Source organism: Zootoca vivipara, chromosome 11 (genome assembly GCF_965207765.1).
Source record: "Zootoca vivipara chromosome 11, rZooViv2.hap1.1, whole genome shotgun sequence".
Taxonomy (NCBI): domain Eukaryota; kingdom Metazoa; phylum Chordata; class Lepidosauria; order Squamata; family Lacertidae; genus Zootoca; species Zootoca vivipara.
The window spans coordinates 51,644,713-51,664,697 of NC_142594.1; the positions used below are offsets into that span (position 1 = coordinate 51,644,713).

Genomic DNA, 19,985 nt, shown 5'->3' on the forward strand with positions numbered 1-19,985 from the left:
GTGATTGTTCCCTTAGCGAAAAACCGTGGCCAGTAGCCAAAGGTGGTTCTTTCTGAAGCCCCATTGAAAGTGTGCAATGATATTTTCTCTTTGACTTATTTCACGTTCTGCTATGTCAGTTCAGCTCTGAAAACAGTTCCAGCCATTAATGTAGCTAAAATAATAATAATAATAATAATGTTTTATTTTATAAGTCATCACCTTTTAAAAATTGAAGCATACTCTTTGAGTGCTTCATTTAAAGGCTCTTTTTTGAATTTTTTTTAGTACTCATAGTAACTTCCTCAATACTTTCTGCGGATACTCATGTTCACAATGAAATATATTGTGGCCTTATTCTTTGAATAAAATCTTTTATTTAGAGAGATAGAGGAGGCCTATGGATTCTAGCATTTGACTTTGGGGGAGGATTTTCAGGTCTGCCCTTCTTAAATCACCCAGATTCCTCCAGAGTCTTGACTTAATAATTGTGCATTATATATTTCAAAAGGATTTAAGGCAGTCTTCACCAACCTAGTTCTCTGCAGATGTTTTGGATTCTGTGCTGGTTGGGACTGAAGGGAGTTGAAATCCACACATCTGGAGGGCAAGACATTGGCTAAGGCTGGTTTAAAGTGTGCAGCAGCAATGCAAAATGCACTTGGGTTGAACAGTGCACGTTTATAATAGGACTTTGCACACCCATGGCAGAATTTGGGAGCCACCTCATAGAACAGTGTTTCTCAACCTTTTTTGGGCCACGGCACACTTGTTCCGTGAAAAAAATCATGAGGCACACCACCATTAAAAAAGTTAAAAAATTTAACTCTGTGCCGCCCTATATTATAATTATGACTGTAAGAAACACTTGCCAAATATTGCTTTCCGGCGGGTCAGCGCTGTGTATTGGCGGCTGCCATGTTCGTTTGCACTGAGCTTTGGGAAAGAGGAGGAGAAATATTGCTCTCCGGCGGGTCAGTGCTGTGTATTGGCGGCCGCCAGGCACGTGACAATGCAAATCGCCCTTCTCGTCGCCGCACGTCGCGGCACACCAGCCAGCGTCTCGCGGCACACTAGTGTGCCGCGGAACAGTGGTTGAGAAACGCTGTCATAGAATGTCACAGAACCTGGCCCAGTCTCCAAAAATTGAACTAGCCAGGGGTAGGCAACCTAAGGCCCATGGGCCACAAGCGGCCCATGGAGGTGGTTTAAAAAGTGCATGAGCTGCCCCTGAACCGAGCTGCCCACTCAGCGAGTCCCCGCACACTGTGGTAAACCAGTGCAGTGCGGGGACTCGCTTCTGCGGTGCCGGAAATCGTGTCTGCTCCTGCACAGACGCAGACGCTGGAAATCACATCTGCACAAATGCAGATGCAGGAAAATGTGCTGCGTGCGCTCACACACAAGCGTGAGCCGGCCCACGGCGGGATCTCTGCTGGAGTGAACTGGCCCAGGCAAGGTAAACCTTGCCAACTCCTGGACTAGACTATTTTTATGGTGTGCTTTTGAAGGTTTGGGGGAAACTTCAGTCAATCTAACTTTGCTGCCTTCATTTTTATCCCCCCCACCCTAGAGTACGTGGAGATTTTGATGTGATCACAAACCGGCTGATTGGCGCACACGGATACTGTACGCAGGTAAATATGGCAAAGGCTTCTGAGACGGGGCCGAAATGTACCGGTATATGTCAGGGGGTGAATTTTGTGAGCGGGTGTCATGGTTGGGTTGGACACAGAGGAATGGTGGGAAGCGCCAGCTGGAGGGACCTCAGAGGGAAAAAGCTCAGAGCCCGGAGGTTGGTGGTGGGACGACGATAAGGGGTCAGAGGGAGAAGACTAGGAGGAGGAGGAGGAGGAGGACGTGTCAGAAGCTGAAGAGGTAACAGGGCTTAGTGAGCAGAGAGAGTCTGTGGCAGAGAGAAGTCCAGAATCTGAAGCAGAAGCTGAAGCAGGAGAGGAGAGGAGGCCAAGAGGCAGGGATGAGTCAGGCTGCTGAAGAAGCAAGGGGGTCTCCTCCTCCTTCTGCAACAAGCTTCCTTGCAGAACCAGGAGAGGCATGAAAAGGGCAGAGGAAAGGTTGGTTGCACACGGGCACAGTCTCTGATTTCTTGGGGGAAAGCCTTGGCGAGAAGGGGACATAGACAACTGGGGGGGGGTTCAGTCCCAGCAACTGATTCCTGAGGATGAGCTGCTATGCTCATTAGGCCTGACACTCAGCCAAGTCTCTGAAAATCCTGTTTTTGCTAATAAAGAACTAACTCCAACTTTGAACGGTGCAATTTGCTGCCGGCTGGTTATTTGGCAGCGGGTGCCATGGGCACCCCCCCCGGGTCCTATCTCTCTGCCCTCTCCCAGATCAGCCCCTCTCCCTGCAGACAGAGATAAGCACACACTTTTCCAAGGGATCTGAAGGAAAGTTGGGTCCAGCAGAATTAGTCCTAGAACATGAGCACCAGCTCTTCCTACAGTGTCTGTTCCAAGAGCCCCTTTTTTCTTCTACGGTAACCAGGAATTGGTCAACCTGCTACTGACTGGCCAAGCCGTGTCCAACGTTTTCAATGACGTGATGGAGCTGGACTCTGGGAACGGCAACATCACCCTCTTGAAAGGCGTCTCCGGCCGCAGTGACATCGGCGTCCTGTCCCTCTTTGAGCACTACAACATCTGTCAGGTACGCACCAAATTCCAGGGCCTCGAACACTGATGGAACCAGCCTTTTCCCCTGTCCAGAAAGGCTGTCTTTGATTTACTTGTACAGTATCTAGTTCAGGAGGAGAACCCTCTTAAGGCTGAGCCACAGGGTACACTGCCGGCTTCAAAAGTCGAAGCTACGCATGTCTGGAAGTGCGTAGATGCGACTTCCGGTCATGCGTAGAAGCGACTTTCGAAGCCGGCGGCGGCCATTTTTGGTGCCCATAGAAGGGCAAAGCGACACCAGAAGTTACGTCGACGCAACGTCCGGTGTCACACGGCTGCCGGTCCCGGATTCTGCAGTCCGGGACTTGGAAGGTAAGCAGTAGAATTAGCCAAAATGTATAGAATGAGTAGTAAATTATGCTGGAAATGTAAAGATAAAGATGGTGAATTTCATCATATGTGGTGCAGAGCATGCACCACCCAGGCGAGACAGTCTGCAGGCAGGGAGGTCTCAGCCTGCATACCAGATGGAGCTGGTAGACAACCCCCTGGATACAGAATTGACCAGCGCCTCCATGGACAGCTGTGAGTCCAAAATGCCTCCCAGGCTGCACACCTGGTCCTTCAGGAGCACAGTTACCCCATTCAGGACCAGGGAGTCCCCCACACCCACCTGCCCCCTGTCCCCCAAAAACAGTACTTCTGTCTTGTCAGGATTCAACCTCAATTGTATTCTACAGTATGTCCATGATGCTTACTTCGCCGAACCTTTATTAGGCATTGCAAATAAAGACAATCCTAAAAACATCCATATATAATTTTTTTAAATATATATATATACAAATTAACATCCATGTAAATAATAATCATCATCATCGTCATCCTTGTAATAGCAAGTATTTTCAATGGAGTTTCTTCCCACTAAATAGTGCCATTCACCACTCTTGAGAAACGATTAATAAAAGCTCAGCCATCCTTGCGGTTAATGTCAGACAGATAGAATCTGGTATTTTCATTGTGCCGTGATGTTAGGTAAAGGTAAAGGGGCCCCTGACCATCAGGTCCAGTCGTGTCCGACTCTGGGGTTGCGGCGCTCATCTCGCTCTATAGGCCGAGGGAGCCGGCGTTTGTCCGCAGACAGCTTCCGGGTTATGTGGCCAGCATGACAAAGCTGCTTCTGGCGAACCAGAGCAGCGTACGGAAACGCCGTTTACCTTCCCGCCAGAGTGGTCCCTATTTATCTACTTGCACTTTGACATGCTTTCGAACTGCTAGGTGGGCAGGAGCTGGGACCGAGCAACGGGAGCTCACCCTGTTGCAGGGATTCGAACCGCCGACCTTCTGATCGGCAAGCCCTAGACTCTGTGGCTTAACCCACAGCGCCACCTGGGTCCCTGTGATCACCTGGGTCGCCGTGATGTTAGACTACCCAAAAAAGAGGGGATAGCACATGTTTGTATAGCTGGTTGTACGGTGGACAGTAGAAAAGGTTACGTTCTACAGTGTCTGGCGCATTCAAAGAACATCTGCAATGTCTATCGTTTCTGGGGATGTTTGGATATCTGCCCCTTGACAAAAGCTGGGGGAGAAACATTCTGTTGGGCTAACATAAAGGCCCTGCATTGGACTGGAATGTCCATGGTACAATAATAGTGAACCAATGGCAGATTCATACTGGGCCATCCACAGATCATTTTGCTGCATTAGTCGTTCTCCAAAGCTTCCCCCATGTTATCGCTGCCTGGAAAACACAAGCGTGGGTCCAAAAAATGAAACCCAAAATGTTTGTGGCCTGGGAAGTTCCGGGCAACACACCAGTTTGGAAACATAGTACAGTCAACAACCATTTTGTGCGGGAGTTCTGTCCTGGCGTGAGGCAGGCAGGATTGGGCCGACACTCCAACCCAGTCCAAACCTTCCACGGACTGGTGCAAAGTTGGCCTAGATTGCTCTGTCTGCCTCCCTGGTATGGTTGTTGCCTCCAGCGCCTGCTTTTGGGGGGTTGTCTTTAGCTCCTGTGATTTTTGTTGTGTTTTACATTGGTCGGTTTTAGCCTAGGTTGGATTCTTAAGGTTTATTGTGACTTTTTCTTTTATCTTGCGTGATGCCCAGAGAGCTTGTTCACGAGGCTTCCGAGAAGCCTAAGTAATACATGCCATAAATAAGTAAATACCCCACATTTCGCCCTGTACTCTGAAGGGATTCTAGCATTTGATTAACATACGGCGTCTGGGGGAAATTGGGCTCCTGGCGAGCGACTTAATCAATTGCAGAAATCCCTGCAAAAGGGCATGCCCATTTTTTGCCTTAAGTGAAACTCCTGATGCAAAGAGGCTGGGTTTTATAAATATATATATATCATTATTGAGAACATGTGCCTTCCACTGTGTGTTGGAAGGATTAAGTCTCCGGGCGCACGAGGGAGGCAGTGAAAAGCAAATGAAATTCTAGTGGGTTTAATTCTTCCTCGGCTTGGTTCTAAAGCGGGCTGGGGGAGAGCGGGCTTGCTGTCTCCTCTCAACCACTGGTGTGTAAACAGAGAGAGGCTCGTAATACTCCTTTAAGCAAGCTGGCATTACCAGAAACCAAGCTGAACCCAAACCTTTGCAATCGCACGCACGCACGTGCACACACGCACACACACACTTAATTCTCCTGCCCGAAATGTCAGCAAATGGGCTCACTCAGCACTGAATAAACTCACAGTAACTGAAACCAGGGATGGAAAAGCAGTAGGGAGAGAGCCACATGTTCAAGGATAGTTAGTTAATTTATTTTTACGGTTCTCGACCAGCACACGCATTTATACATCAAACAATCCAATATACAATTTAAAATATATACAATAAATATAAACTATAGCCATTATAAAAGTTATTAGGTAATAGAAATTATCACTACTTGGGAGGGTACATATACGAATAATATGTCTAAACTTTCACCATTATAAATTTTTTTTTATAAAAGCAGGTATCACTACTTGGGAGAGTACTATGACGACTAATAATAATAATAATAATAATAATAATAATAATAATTTATTATTTATACCCCGCCCATCTGGCTGGGTCTCCCCAGCCACTCTGGGCGGCTTCCAACAGAAAAATAGAACACAGTAATCTATTAAACATTAAAAGCCTCCCTGAACAGGGCTGCCTTCAGATGTCTTCTAAAAGTCTGGTAGTTGTTTTCCTTTTTGACACCTGTTGGGAGGGCGTTCCACAGGGCAGGCGCCACCACCGAGAAGGCCCTCTGCCTAGTTCCCTGCAACTTGGCTTCTCGCAACGAGGGAACCGCCAGAAGGCCCTCGGTGCTGGACCTCAGTGTCCGGGCAGAACGATGGAGGTGGAGACACTCCTTCAGGTATACCCAAATACGCCTGCTTGACCACTTCGGTGCAGTTGGCACTCCTACAGGCGCCACATAACTAGGGCTGGGTGGTATCTAGTTAATCATAAATAGTCATAATAATAATTTTATTATTTATACGTCGCCCATCTGGCTGGGTTTCCCCAGCCACTCTGGGCAGCTTACAGCACATATAGAAACATAATAAAAGGTCAAACATTAAGAACTTCCCAATATAGGGCTGCATTCAGATGTCTTCTAAAACTTGTGTAGTTCTTTATCTCTCTGACCTCTGATGGGAGGGTGTTCCACAGGGCGGGTGCCACTACCGAGAAGGCCCTCTGCCTAGTTCCCTGCAACTTGGCTTCTCCCAACGAGGGAACCGCCAGAAGGCCCTCGGCGCTGGACCTCAGTGTCCGGGCAGAACGATGGAGGTGGAGACGCTCCTTCAGGTATACTGGACCGAGGCCATTTAGGGCTTTAAAGGTCAGCACCAACGCCAACACATATATAAATAACATGTCTAAACTTTCACCATTATAATTTTTTTAGATAAAAGCAGGTATCACTACTTGGGAGGGTACATCTAATAGCTCTGCCCTTGCTGTCACATTAGAGTTAGCATCTGAAAGGAGCCACTCTATAGAGAAATTGTCCGAGTGTCCAGGAAGCTCAGCCAGCATCGGGGGATGAGCTCGCCTCGCACCTCCTCGTAGTAGCTGCATCGCAGGAGTATGTGGCCAATAGTTTCCACTTCCCCAGATCCACACGGGCAGCATCTCTCGCACATTGGGGTCCATTTATACTTCCCTTGAAGAACTGCTGAGGGCATTATGCTATATCGCACTAACGTGAAAGCTCTTCTATGAGATGGTATTTCCAGATGGCATAGATATGCAGCAGGGCGGGGTATGTATCTCCTTTCCTTCTGCGTAAGAAAGTGGGGTACTTTACTCAAATCCCTCTGCCTTTCTATATCTGTTATCCTCCTTTTAACTATAATCTTTGCAGAGTTGAGGTCCCGTGATAGCAGGCTGGCTGGATGAAGGCCTATGTTCAAGGGTAAATGCAGTTTCTAGAGCAGGGCTGGGGAACCTATGGCTTTCCAAGCACGGTTGGGCTTTTTGTCAACAGGGGAAAGGCTGTAGCTCAGTGACGTAGAGCATCTACCTTGCATGCAGAAGGCCCCAGTTTCAAACCCTGGCATAACTGTCAAACAGTTGTTACTGTCACACAATTCTTCCTGATGTTTAGTTGGACTCTCCTTTCTTGTAGCTTGAATCCATTGGTTCGAGTCCTACCCTCCAGAGCAGGAGAAAACAAGCTTTCTCCATCTTCCATGTGACAGCCCTTGAGATATTTGAAGATGGCTCCCAGACAGAATTACAAGCCTAGTAGATGAGGGGAGCACTGTGGATGTAGCCTATCTTGATTTCAGCAAGGCCTTTGACAAGGTGCCCCATGATATTCTTGTAAAGAAGCTGGTAAAATGCGGGCTAGACAATGCTACCATTCAGTGGATTTGTAACTGGCTGACTGACCGAACCCAAAGGGTGCTCACTCATCAATGGCTCCTCCTCATCCTGGGGAGTAGTGACTAGTGGGGTGCCACAGGGTTCTGTCTTGGGCCCAGTCTTATTCCACATCTTCATCAATGACTTGGATGATGGGCTTGAGAGCATCCTGATCAAGTTTGCAGGTGACACCAAATTGGGACGGGTGGCTAATACTCCAGAGGACAGTATCACACTTCAAAATGACCTTAACAAATTAAGACAACTGGGCCAAAGCAAACAAGATGAATTCTAACAAGGAGAAATGTAAAGTACTACACTTGGGAAAATAAAAAATGAAAGGCACAAATACAGGATGGGAGACACCTGGCTTGAGAGCAGTACATGTGAAAAGGATCTAGGAGTCTTGGTAGACCACAAACTTGACATGAGTCAACAGTGTGATGCAGCAGCTAAAAAAGCCAATGCAATTCTGGACTGCATCAATAGGGGTATAGTATCTAGATCAAGGGAAGTAATAGTACCACTGTATTCTGCTCTGGTCAGACCTCACCTGGAGTACTGTGTCCAGTTCTGGGCACCACAGTTCAAGAAGGATACAGACAAGCTGGAACGTGTCCAGAAGAGGGCAGCCAAAATGGTCAAAGGCCTGGAAATGATCCCTTATGAGGAACGGCTTAGGGAGCTGGGTATGTTTAGCCTGGAGAAGAGAAGGTTAAGGGGTGATATGATAGCCATGTTCAAATATATAAAAGGATGTCATATGGAGGAGGGAGAAAGGTTGTTTTCTGCTGCTCCAGAGAAGCGGACACAGAGCAATGGATTCAAGCTACAAGAAAGAAGATTCCACCTAAACATTAGGAAGAACTTCCTGACAGTAAGAGCTGTTCGGCAGTGGAATTTGCTGCCAAGGAGTGTGGTGGAGTCTCCTTCTTTGGAGGTCTTTAAGCAGAGGCTTGACAGGCATTTGTCAAGAATGCTTTGATGGTGTTTCCTGCTCGGCAGGGGGTTGGACTGGATGGCCCTTGTGGTCTCTTCCAACTCTGATTCTATGATTCCCATCTCCTCTCAGTCCCTTCTTTTCCAGGCTAATCATGCCCAACTCCCTCAACCGTTCCTCATAAGGCTTGGTTTCTAGACCCTTGATCATCTTGGTTGCCCTCCTCTGTCAATATCCTTTAATTATCAGTGGTGGCCAAAGTTTTTTCAAAGGGGGCCAGATTTGATGAAGTGAAGGCCCATGAGGAGTGGTGCTGAAGGGCCAACCAAAGTTGTTATCCTTTCTTTAGGATTGAAGTTGTTGAGGTTTTTTTTTAAGAATCTAACCCCAGGAAATAAACTGCCACAGGGGCCAGATTAAACCGACCGGCGGGCCGGATTAGGCCTCCTGAAACGGACTTTGGATATGCCTGCCTTAAGTTGTGGCTCCCAGAACTGAACACAGTATTCCAGGTGTGGTCTGACCAAGGCAGAATAGAGCGGAACTATTACTTCCCTTGATCGGGATGTTCTATTTCTGTTAGTGCAGCCTAGAGTAGCATTAGCTTTTTTTTGCTGCTACATCACACAGTTGATTCACCTCCCTGTCAAGATCTGAGCTTGTTATATTTATTCTGAACCTCTCAATTCTTTCCATCCTCTCTCCTCTCTTCATTGCCTTTCATGTTCTCCGTTCCTATTCAAATCTGCAAGTGATCATAGAACAGCCTGATCCTCGTGTTTATTTTCGGACGTGGCCTGTCCATATGGGAATGCATTCTATTAATGACAACTCCTTCAGCCTCCTGGAGGAAGCGCATGTCCCACTTGCAGGTTTTCCGTGGGCCTCTACTTGACCGCTGTGAGAACAGGCCTGAACTAACAGGACTCTGCCCAAGTGTCTGTGTGTGTTGGTGTTTATGGCAATGCCCTACAAGTAATTGAATTTAATGCCAATGATGGATGATATCGGAGACTGGCAGGACGCTGGCGGCTGTGTAGCAGGGAAGCGGTGCTGGAGTCTGACTCGGGAGAGGGGCCTGGTGATCTTTGGGGACCTGTACCAGCCAGGAGGCAAGAGATGGAGGCAGGGGGAAAGCTTCAGAGCCGGAGGGTGGAGCACAGGGATGGGTAGGAGGAAGAGGCACGTCAGGCAGGTGAAGGGCCAGGTGCATCTCCACTCTCTCCTGCACCACCCTCTTCCAGAACCAGGAGCGGATTGAAGAGGGATGAGCAGAGGCAGCTTCCATGCAGGCGTAGTCTCTGCGTGCGTGCAGCCCCATCGGGCGAAGGTACATAAACTGGGGGGGGGGGCGCTCCTCTGTTGCTGCAACTGCTCCATAGCGCACAGACCTGGGAATAGAACTGTCTAGCTGTTAGATTGGTGTGCGTAGGTCTCCAGAGCTGTAGAAGCGACTGTGTTATTTTTTATAATAAAGAGTCAGCTTTCTGCCATGTGCATTGCTTTGGCAGGGAAGCACCCTTGACAGATTACACTCCTACATCTACAGTGATTACTTCGCATGCGCGAAGCACGATTTTGTGCTTCTGCGCATGCACCGACTGCGTGCGCCGCTCTGCACAGGTGCAGAATGTCCGCGCCAAAAATACTTCCAGAGGCTTAGACTTTGGAAGTCGAATTATTCAGAAGTCGAAGCCTTCGTAAGTCGAGGTATGACTGTACTGCAATATTGTCAACGCTGGCTGGCAGCATCTCTCAAGAGTGTCAGGCATCTCCTTCCCAGCCTTGGAGATGTCGTGGATTGAACCAGGGATGTTTTGCATGAAAACTTTGTGTTCTACCAGTGAGCTGTGAAGCGGAGCCACGGGAGGAGGGGCGGGACAAATGGAGCAACTGGTCCCATAGACAAGATGCACCTTGTGTTTTTTTTTCTTCAAAGAGAATGGGGAGCAAGTACAGTACTTGATTTTAGCCTTGTTGGGAATCTGATAAATGGACTGTGATGGGAACATCTTTCAATAAACTGTGCTGGGAACCCTTGCTCAAGCCAAGGAGTGGTGCTGGAAACATTATTTATAGAGCTGAGTTGGACATTTGATGTCAAGAAACTGACCTGGAGCTTTTGATTGGCTGTAAATGGAGCGGAGACTGTTGAATTAATGAACTCGGCAAGGATTGAGCTTGGGAGTTTGAATTGATGGGAATCTCTTATTGGAGTCTGGTTTACCACACGTTCGAATGACGGGCAGTAAGGTGTAATTTTGTTTTGGGGATGAGCAAGTCGCATGGAATTGTCATGGCCGGAAAGAAGTGGTAGAAGGGAGAGATGTTGGCAGATGATAGATTTTGTGGAATACGTCCAGTCAGAATGTGGTTTCAACAGCAGAGAAGAAAATGCATTTTGATTGATTGGATGGTGGCGATTTAGCTTCTTGGAAACTCTAATCAGAGTTTAAGATGTAAAAGAAACAATAAGAAAAGTCTGAACAGTAAGTTAAAATATGGCTTCAGGCCCAGTTGGCTTCTCCTGTGAATATTATCAGTAATATAAAAGCATATTGCCTTCAAAAGTAACATTGGGTATGAATGACTGCTTAGTGGGGGATACAGCTCCTGAGAGAACCATTATATTAAAACCTAAGCTTGGAAGGGATCTCTTGTAGATTGGACTATTCAGACCAATATCTCTGGACTATAAAATGTTGGGTGGCCATGTTGTCTGTCACCTAAACATATTATTAACGGGGAAGGTGGCTTTGTATAGAACAGTTTTCCCCGCAAAGTATGGTACTCCTCCCTGCTGAGGTATGTGAAAGGGTTTCAAAGGGTATGTGGCATAATTTTTTATTTTAATTTATCATAGAGAAAATACTATTATTAAAACCAAATTATCTTCACCTGAGAAGGCGAGGACTAAACTCCCGGAAGTCATACGCGATTATTGCGAGTTTGGGGAACCCTGGTATAGAAGATTTTCTGGTAAAGTAACAATCGCAGTATAAGAGATAATGAAAAATCAAGACTAGTGCTTAGATAGTGATACACAAAAGGCATTTGCTCAAGTAGAATGGACTTTTTTTGAAGAGAGAGTTATTGTTATGTTTGGAATGGGTGAAAAATGATTGCATATAGATTTCCTTGCCGTATGATAAAAGGCCAGCATTTGGCTATGCATTAACAACTACCGTATTTTTCCGTGTATAAGACTAGGTTTTCCCCCTAAAAAATAAAGTCAAAAATTAGGGGGCAGGGCCATCTCCCCCCATTTTCTTAAATCTGAGTCCCCCCAAATAGACGGAAAAATAAGGTAACTTCCAATCAAACTGTACTTTAAAAAGGAACAATGTACTGCTACCCTTTCCCCCAATTTGTAATCGACCAGGGTGGAAATTATATGACTGCATTGTCTTGATGTTTCATGACACTGTGGAATTTGTAATAATCACTTTTGTATTTTGAAAATATAAATAAGAAACGGAGTGCTTAGCTTAGTTGGCTGAGGATCCTGCTTCGCTGAGCCCACCTAAGGGAACTCTATAATAAAGTTCTTTGCTGATCTGTGCCGATCAGGCCAAATCTGGAGTACAATTTGGGGCGGCACATTTTAGGATGGACACTAACAGACTAGGGCTTCATCCACAGGAGGGCAACCATGATGGAGAGAGCTCTGGAAGCCATTTCCTGTGAAGACCAGTTGAAAAAACTAGATATGTTCAGCCTGGGAAGTGGGAAGGTTAAGGGTCGGTGCGGCAGGTATATTCCAGTATCTGTCAAGGTAGAAGATGGAGAAGACACGTTCTCTGTTGCCCCAGAGGGCTAGTGCTAGTGGATTGGAAATGGCAAGGAAGCGTATTTCACCTGAACTATTGGGAGAGACCAACAGCTGTTTGGCCATGAAACTGGTTGCCTTGAGATTTAGCAGGTTGTCCTTCGCCAGAGGGAATTTCAGCAGAGGCTGAATAATAATAATAATAATAATAATAATAATAATAATAATAATTTATTATTATTTATACCCCAGCCACTCTGGGCGGCTTCCAACAAAACATTAAAATACAGAATGATCCCTTCATTCCCTTCATGGATCAATGCCTTGTCATGGCGAAGGGGCTTGAATAACTCAGAGAAGCTATGTGCTATGCCATGCAGGGCCACCCAAGATGGACAGGTCATAGTGAAGAGTTTTGACTAAGCGTGATCCACCTGGAGAAGGAACTGGCAAGCCACTCCAGTATCCCTGCCAAGAAAACTCCAGGGACAAAGACAAAGACAACAGAAATCCATCAAACATTAAAAGCTTCCCTAAACAGGGCTGCCTTGAGATGCCTTCTAAAGTCTGGTAATTGTTGTTCTCTTTGACCTCTGGTGGGAGGGTGTTCCACAGGGTGGGTGCCACTACCGAGAAGGCCCTCTGCCTGGTTCCCTGTAACTTGGCTTCTCGCAGCGAGGGAACCGCCATAAGGCCCTCAGCGCTGGACCTCAGTGTCCGGGCAGAACAATGGGGGTGGAGACGCTCCTTCAGGTATACTGGGCCAAGGCCGTTTAGGGCTTTCAAGGTCAGCACCAACACTTTGAATTGTGCTCGGGAACGTTCTGGGAGCCAATGTAGGTCTTTCAGGACCGGTGTTATGTGGTCTCGGCGGCCACTCCCAGTCACCAGTCTAGCTGCCGCATTCTGGGTTAGTTGCAGTTTCCGGGTCACCTTCAAAGGTAGCCCCACAAAGAGCGCATTGCAGTAGTCCAAGTCAGAGATAACTAGAGCATGCACCACTCTGGCAAGACGGTCTGCAGGCAGGTAGGGTCTCAGCCTGTGTACCAGATGGAGCTGATAGACAGCTGCCCTGGACACAGAATTGACCTGCGCCTCCAGGTCAATTAGCCGGTGTGGAAGCTGAGAGGCTGGCCTTCTATCCTGCACCACACCCTTTTACCTTTGGCTCCATCCAACACCTGTATGTGGCCCTCAGAAGATCAGTCAGGACGGAAGGAGGCCATCAAACTTGAAAGGGTTCCATGCCCTTGTTTTACTGCATTTTGTGCATTCCCTGAGGGACAGGGACGACAACTGTGATGTCCGTTTGGACGCCATTTTGCATCCCCCACAAGGCCCCGGACCAGGCATCCTTCCAGGGCATTGTGGGATACGTGTTGCAGGGGTGGGGATGTCATAAAGAACGGTGGAGTTCTTTTATCCCACCTGGGGAGGTGGGATAAAAGAAAAGAAAAAGAGAACCATCGAAGAAAAAGGTCTCAGAAAAAATCCAGGCCGCTTCTGTTTCTGTACCTAAGGCATTCTGAGATAATCAGTGTGAAATGCTTTGCAGATGCAGGGAAAAGGCCTGTGTTGATGTCAAATACTTGCAACTCATTCCATCTTGCTTCTGGCAGGCGTTTCGTCTTTTCAGCACCTATCAAAACCTATCATTTTTCAACAGGCCTTTCAGACAGAGGTGTTGTTTTTTTAACCCAACCTGTAATCTGTATTGGTTTTGAAATTGTTCTTATATATGAAATCATGTTATGTGTGTTTTTGATGTTAAATTTCTTTGAGATGTTTCATAGGATGTGATTCATAAACAAAATAAGTTGCTGCTATTATTATTAGCTCCCTTCTCTGCTCTGTCCAATGTAACCTCCTTGGCAATTTTTTGGGGTGCCTTGTTTGCTGTAGTGCCTTCCTTTTATCTCATAAAACATGGCAATAATTGATACCTGACCCCTGTTTGCATCTTGGGATGTTGCAAGCATTGAAGGCAGAGAAGCAGTCTGGGCTTCATTCCCATCACACACCCCTTTAAGTAGCTGCAGGGGAAAAAATCTGCCCCTCAGCTCTGACCAAGGGGCAAAATGCCTTTGGGTGTAAAGAACTTTTGTTCTGGAAGTGACCAGGGTCACCTTGTTGAGAGGAATTGATTTACCATCGCAGAAGCATGGAATGAAGTCAAACAGGCATGGACTTCTCCTGGGGAGTTGGCAATTGCTATGCCTTTGAAGAGGCCCCTTTGTAAAAGAGGTTGACATTTCCCCCCAAAAAATGAAAAACCACTGCTCATTTTTATGAGAGAAAGCAAGAGCTCCATTGGTCAGAAGGGCAGTTAGGTATGCAGTTATTCTGATCATATTGGACCCGCCATTTTCCTCACAACAGTGGATCACTGGGGATGTGTTGGAACCAATCAAAAGAGGTGAGAGGTTTGTTCTGCGCTCTGATTTGATACCTCGTTCATCTCTGCACAGCTATAGCATTTTGAAAGCTGGTTATCCACAGTTGGCTTTTAACTTTATAGGCTATGGATAGGCACCAGCCACAGGATGTAACATACATCTATACATCAGGTTTGCAAAGCATCCTGAACTGTTTCAGAGTTGCTCTTTGTTTTTCCTATTGGACTCATTATTTAGATACAACTTTCCTCTTTTTACATAAGTGAATGAAATTTGCAGGCATAGAAGAGATGCCAGCCAGACTCTGAGCAAATGCATCCAGAGGTCTTTGTGGAGGTGAGGCAGATGGATTCTTCTTCTTCTTCCTCTTCCTCTTCCTCTCTGTTCTTGTTAAACTGTGGAGAGTCAGAGATTTTTGACAATGTTCTGCAAACCACCCAGAAATCTATCAGTAGATCCAGCCTAGCTTTCTGTCTGTCCCTGCTATGCCAGTTACAGGCATTCTGTGTTGGTCATGGAGGGGTTTTTTGTTGTTTGTTTTTAAATAACAAATATATGTGGATAAGGTTCCTTGAAGCTAGAAAGTTTGAAAATCTTTTAATTGAGCGGCATTTGCGGTTTCGCTCCGGAGAAATGTTTTCAATGTGTTTCTCATTTCACATCAAACAGCATTCTTGAGAATTTGTTTCTTCTGGAGTGGGAAAGGGCTGGACGCCTTGTTTGCTTTTCAAAATGCTTCCATATGCATGCGTTCGAAAGGAAATCCTTGCGATATTATCTTTCCCCCATTTGAAATTTACCTTTTGCTCTCTCACTCTCTCTCTCTTTGTTTAATTCTGACGGCGTATTTATAACTGTGGGCCTCTGTTCGCAACTCAAAAATTTACCCAAGAAATAAACAAGCAAACCATTGTATAGAACAATGGCTTTAAAAATAGTCATTATCAAAGTAATGAGGTGGAGAACGGTCCCCCCCCCCCAATGAGGGGGTGGAAATAGGGTTATCTAATTCTTCAATCGAAAAGAAAGCAGGTCAGGTGGTCTTATAGTGACACAGGGTTTGGAAAGCAGGTGTTCCGTTCAGAACTGGTGTCAAAGGTCGGCATCATTGGGCATTTGATGGTGACCCGTTAAGGGACCCATAGACAAGAGCCCCTCTGAATCGCCTCCTACCCCTCACTTCTTCTTCTTCTTCTTCTTCTTCTTCTTCTTCTTCTTCTTCTTCTTCTTCTTCTTCTTCTTCTTCTTCTTCTTCCTCCTCTTCCTCTTCCTCTTCCTCTTCCTCTTCCTCCTCTTCTTCCTCTTCTTCCTCTTCTTCCTCTTCTTCCTCCTCCTCTGAAATATTTTTTATTATTCCCTAAACTGTTACAACCTGCATGTTTACCCACCTTTTCTTTTCTATTTTAAAAATTTATTTATTTGGTTTTTCAACTTATACTTTTGCAGATATATCAAACATAAACCATAAAAACAAGATTCCAAGGAATCTCCTGGAGTTCCATCCTCCCCTTTGTGTGTCCTATTATTAATCAACTCCTCCTGCATCTTTTATGATAATCCAAACCCTTTGCCTCTTCCATTATGTCCAGAATTAACCTTAAACTACAAGTGATATTCCTATCCTACTTTTAACTGTTTACAATGGTCTTTAAGATAAGTTTTTTTTAAAAAAAATCCCCATTCCCTGTTAGCATTTTGGTCTTCCTTATTTCTGACTCTTCCAGTCATTTTAGCTATTTCAGCATAGTCCATTCATCTACCATTCTTCTTTGGTAGGGACTTTATCTTCTTTCCATCTCTGGGCCAATAACATCCATGCAGCCGTGGTCGCATACATAAATAGTCTTTACTAGAATTCCAAAAAGGAAGGCTTCAGGCTTTTCAACAAAGGTTATTTTAAACATTTTTTCCCAACTCATTATATATCATTTCCCAAAATCTTTTTACCACCTTACAGTTCCACCACATATGATCAAATGTTCACCCACGTTTTCCTCTGGGCCAGATGGTGATGGTGTTGAGCTGCTAGGAATCGCAAGAGCTTAGGATGGATCAGATGGGTCTTTGGCCAGATTCAACCGGGCTCTTCTGATGTTGTTCACAAGAGCTGCCAACTGGCCTTGCCAACAACGCCTAGGCTTTCAAATGTCACATCCGCAGCATGGAATTAAGCTGCTACATTTCCAAGCACAATTCAAAGTGTTGGTGCTGACCTTGAAAGCCCTAAATGGCCTTGGCCCAGTATACCTGAAGGAGCGTCTCCACCCCCATCATTCAGCCTGGACACTGAGGACCAGCTCCGATGGCCTTCTGGCGGTTCCCTCACTGTGAGGTTACTGGGAATCAGGAAGTGGGCCTTTTCAGTAGTGGCTCCCACCCTGTGGAACCCCCTCCCATCAGATGTCAAGGAAATAAACAACTATCTGACTTTTAGAAGACATCTGAAGGCAGCCCTGTTTAGGGAAGTTTTTAATCTGTGATGTTTTACTGTGGTTTTATTTTTATTTTTTTATTAGAGTTATATACTGCCCTTCATCATAAGAAGGGTGCTTCACAGAATAAAATACAGGATAAAAACCAGGAAATAAGTAAAACAAAACAGCAAAACAATAACCCCCTCCTTCCCACAGACACATTTAAAAGGCTGTAGAGCAGGCATCCCCAAACTTCGGCCCTCCAGATGTTTTGGACTACAATTCCCATCATCCCTGACCCCTGGTCCTGTTAGCTAGGGATCATGGGAGTTGTAGGCCAAAACATCTGGAGGGCCGCAGTTTGGGGATGCCTGCTGTAGAGTATCAATAAGCCCAAGGCCTGGTTGAAGAGGAACGTTCTTACCTGGCGAAATAATTTGCTGGAAACCACCCAGAGTGGCTGGGGCAACCGAGTCAGATGAGTGGCATATAAATAAATTACTATGATTGTGATTTTTGCTAGGAAACAGAAATGACATCTGAAGGGACTTTCCTCACACTACTTAAAATGCTTATGGTCGAAAGAGCCTTCAGGCATTATCCAGTTGTGAAAATATAACCTTGTCCCAAACGTGTGCACTTTTTTTCTCCCCTTTGCTCAGGTTGGCTGTTACCTGAAGACCCCCAAGTTCCCAATCTGGGTTGTGTGCAGCGAAAGCCATTTCAGCGTTCTCTTCTGCTTGCGGAAGGATCTGCTCGCGGACTGGAAAACCGAGAGGCGGTTTGACCTCTATTACTACGACGGCTTAGCCAATCAGCAAGATGAGATCCGTCTAACCATCGGTAGGGAGACAAACAAAAGATTGAAACTGGGCTGGGCGTGTGATTTTAATCGTGCGTTTCATGAAGACGCTTAGGGTGCCTTCAGATGTCTCATTCCTGATTTTCCAAACCATGTTTTGGAAGGCAAGGAGAAGTTCTGTGAGCTCCATCCTCCCCTTCTCTTCCCTCTTGGCATGCCCAGCTTAATAAGTTTGAACAAACCACAGTTTGCTTTTACATTTGAGCCAGCAAACTATGGTTTAAGACAACTTTTCAAACCATGGTTTGATCCTGGTCTTCAGTTCTGGTTTGAAGGACTCACTCCCTTGCATCATCCCAGTTCACACAAAAAGCAGATGAAATTGTGGAATGAGCCTCACCTGATTAATTCTTGCACATCAACCTGCTGCTACAAGCACAGCAGCAGGGGCTATTGGAAAAACAGTTGGCAACCCCTAGCTTAAAGTCTTCCCACACTGCATTGCTTGGTCTCACTGTCAACGGCCAGGGATGGTGGGAGATGCATTTGAGCAATATCTGGAGCAGGCATAGGCAAACTTCGGCCCTCCAGATGTTTGGGACTACAGTTCCCATCATCCCTGACCACTGGTCCTGTTAGCTAGGGATGATGGGAATTGTAGTCCCAAACATCTTGAGAGCCGGAGTTTGTCTATGCCTGATATGGAGGGACTCGGATGTCCCCGAGCTGCCCAAAGTGGCAACCCAGCCAGATGGACGGGTTATAAGTAATAAATTATTATTACACTTACATGGCGTGACCCAGTCCCAGAGCTCAGAACCCTGGCAAAACATTAACTGGGTAGTCAAAGCAGTGTCCTGTTTTGTTTGACTATAATTCCCATCCTCCCCGATCACCATGGACAGTGGTCAGGGATGATGGGAGCTGGAGTCCATCAACATATGGAGATGTGTCTGTATAGGATGAGTGGTCATGGATGATGGGAATTGTAGTCCAAAGACCGAAGCTTGAGAAAAGCCGCTTCCTGTTGACTTCTTGCAGCTGTGGTTCATGTACTAGGTTTCACTTTAGATGCCTTCATAACTCTGGTTTTTTTTACATTTTTCACCCCCAGCCTGCTGCCATGGTACCTGCACGGCTCAAACTTTTCCAGCCCTTTCCTTGTTCTTCGGCCTATTGCTGCATTGCAGTTTGAACGGAGGAAAACTCTTTGCTTTCATTCCAAATGCACCCACGCGTCTAACCATCCTGGCATCCCCGACTGCCAATTGCTCCAGAGCTGTGGGCTGCTATTCATAGAGGAACGGCAAGGGGGAGGGGCAGTGGGTGTTATGAAACGGAGAGCTGTCGTTTAGCGACGGTAAAACGAAGCCACAGGGGAGTGGAATTCGGTGCTGAGCTCTGAAATTCTCCCCACCTCCCTTCTAGTTTTCAAAAGCATTTGACCCCCGGGGCTGCGCCCTGCCTGCCTCTTTCTCCCTTTATCATATCGTCAGAAGGTGGCTTCAGTGGCCGAATTCGGGGTCCAAATAGATGGCGCTTCGGTTTCATTGCTGGCAGAACTGTCTGGCTTTTATTTTTAAAAAGTCCCAGTTCCCTGCCTGGCCGGAGGGTGAGATACTTTTCCGTACTGCAACACACAGGGAGAGGACGCTTACCCCCCCCCCTTCCCAAACATGATCCTGATAAAAAAATCCCGCCCACCCACCCTTTGCACAACAATTAGCATGAGGAATCTTTGAAACATTTGCAAATGTCCCCAAAATGTTGGGCCACAGCGCTTTCAGGAAAACTGACCAAGGAAGTTAAAGCTCTAGCTGGAAAAAGAGGGAAGGAGTTTGTAGAGACACGGTACTTAACAGAATGCTTTTGCTTGGCTGGGATAAGTCTTTGAATTCTGGGGCTGCCTCTTGCTTGCCTGGGTGATGGAGAGATGTTTATGTATAGAAATGTCTGCCTTGCTAGCTCAGTTGGTAGAGCATGAGACTCTGAATCTCAGGGTTGCGGGTTCGAGTCCCATGTTGGGCGAAAGATGCCTGCATTTCAGGGATTGCAGTTGCGGCTTTGCTTGCTTTTGCCTCTGGTCACGCTCACCAAAGGCACCTGTCAGGGTTGATGTGGCTACTCTTGAGTAACGACCCTCCACATGCTTGTCTTTAAGATGGTTTTATTAGTGCACATTATTTA

The 19,985-nt window shown here is 46.3% G+C and overlaps 1 protein-coding gene and 1 non-coding gene across 3 annotated transcripts in view; both read left to right on the forward strand.

Moving 5' to 3' along the window:
- The window catches only part of MINDY4 (MINDY lysine 48 deubiquitinase 4), an 87,457-nt gene that overhangs the window by 60,660 nt on the left and 6,812 nt on the right, over nt 1-19,985 (forward strand). For both annotated transcript variants that reach the window (XM_088653935.1, XM_060280935.2), the window contains exons 14-16: nt 1,553-1,616; nt 2,488-2,649; nt 17,659-17,839. In XM_088653935.1, coding sequence (XP_088510061.1) covers nt 1,553-1,616; nt 2,488-2,649; nt 17,659-17,839 — 407 coding nt within the window. The remainder of the gene's footprint in view (nt 1-1,552; nt 1,617-2,487; nt 2,650-17,658; nt 17,840-19,985) is intronic.
- TRNAQ-CUG (transfer RNA glutamine (anticodon CUG)) lies at nt 19,754-19,826 on the forward strand. The gene has a single exon. It is a non-coding gene; the product is annotated as a tRNA-Gln (tRNA).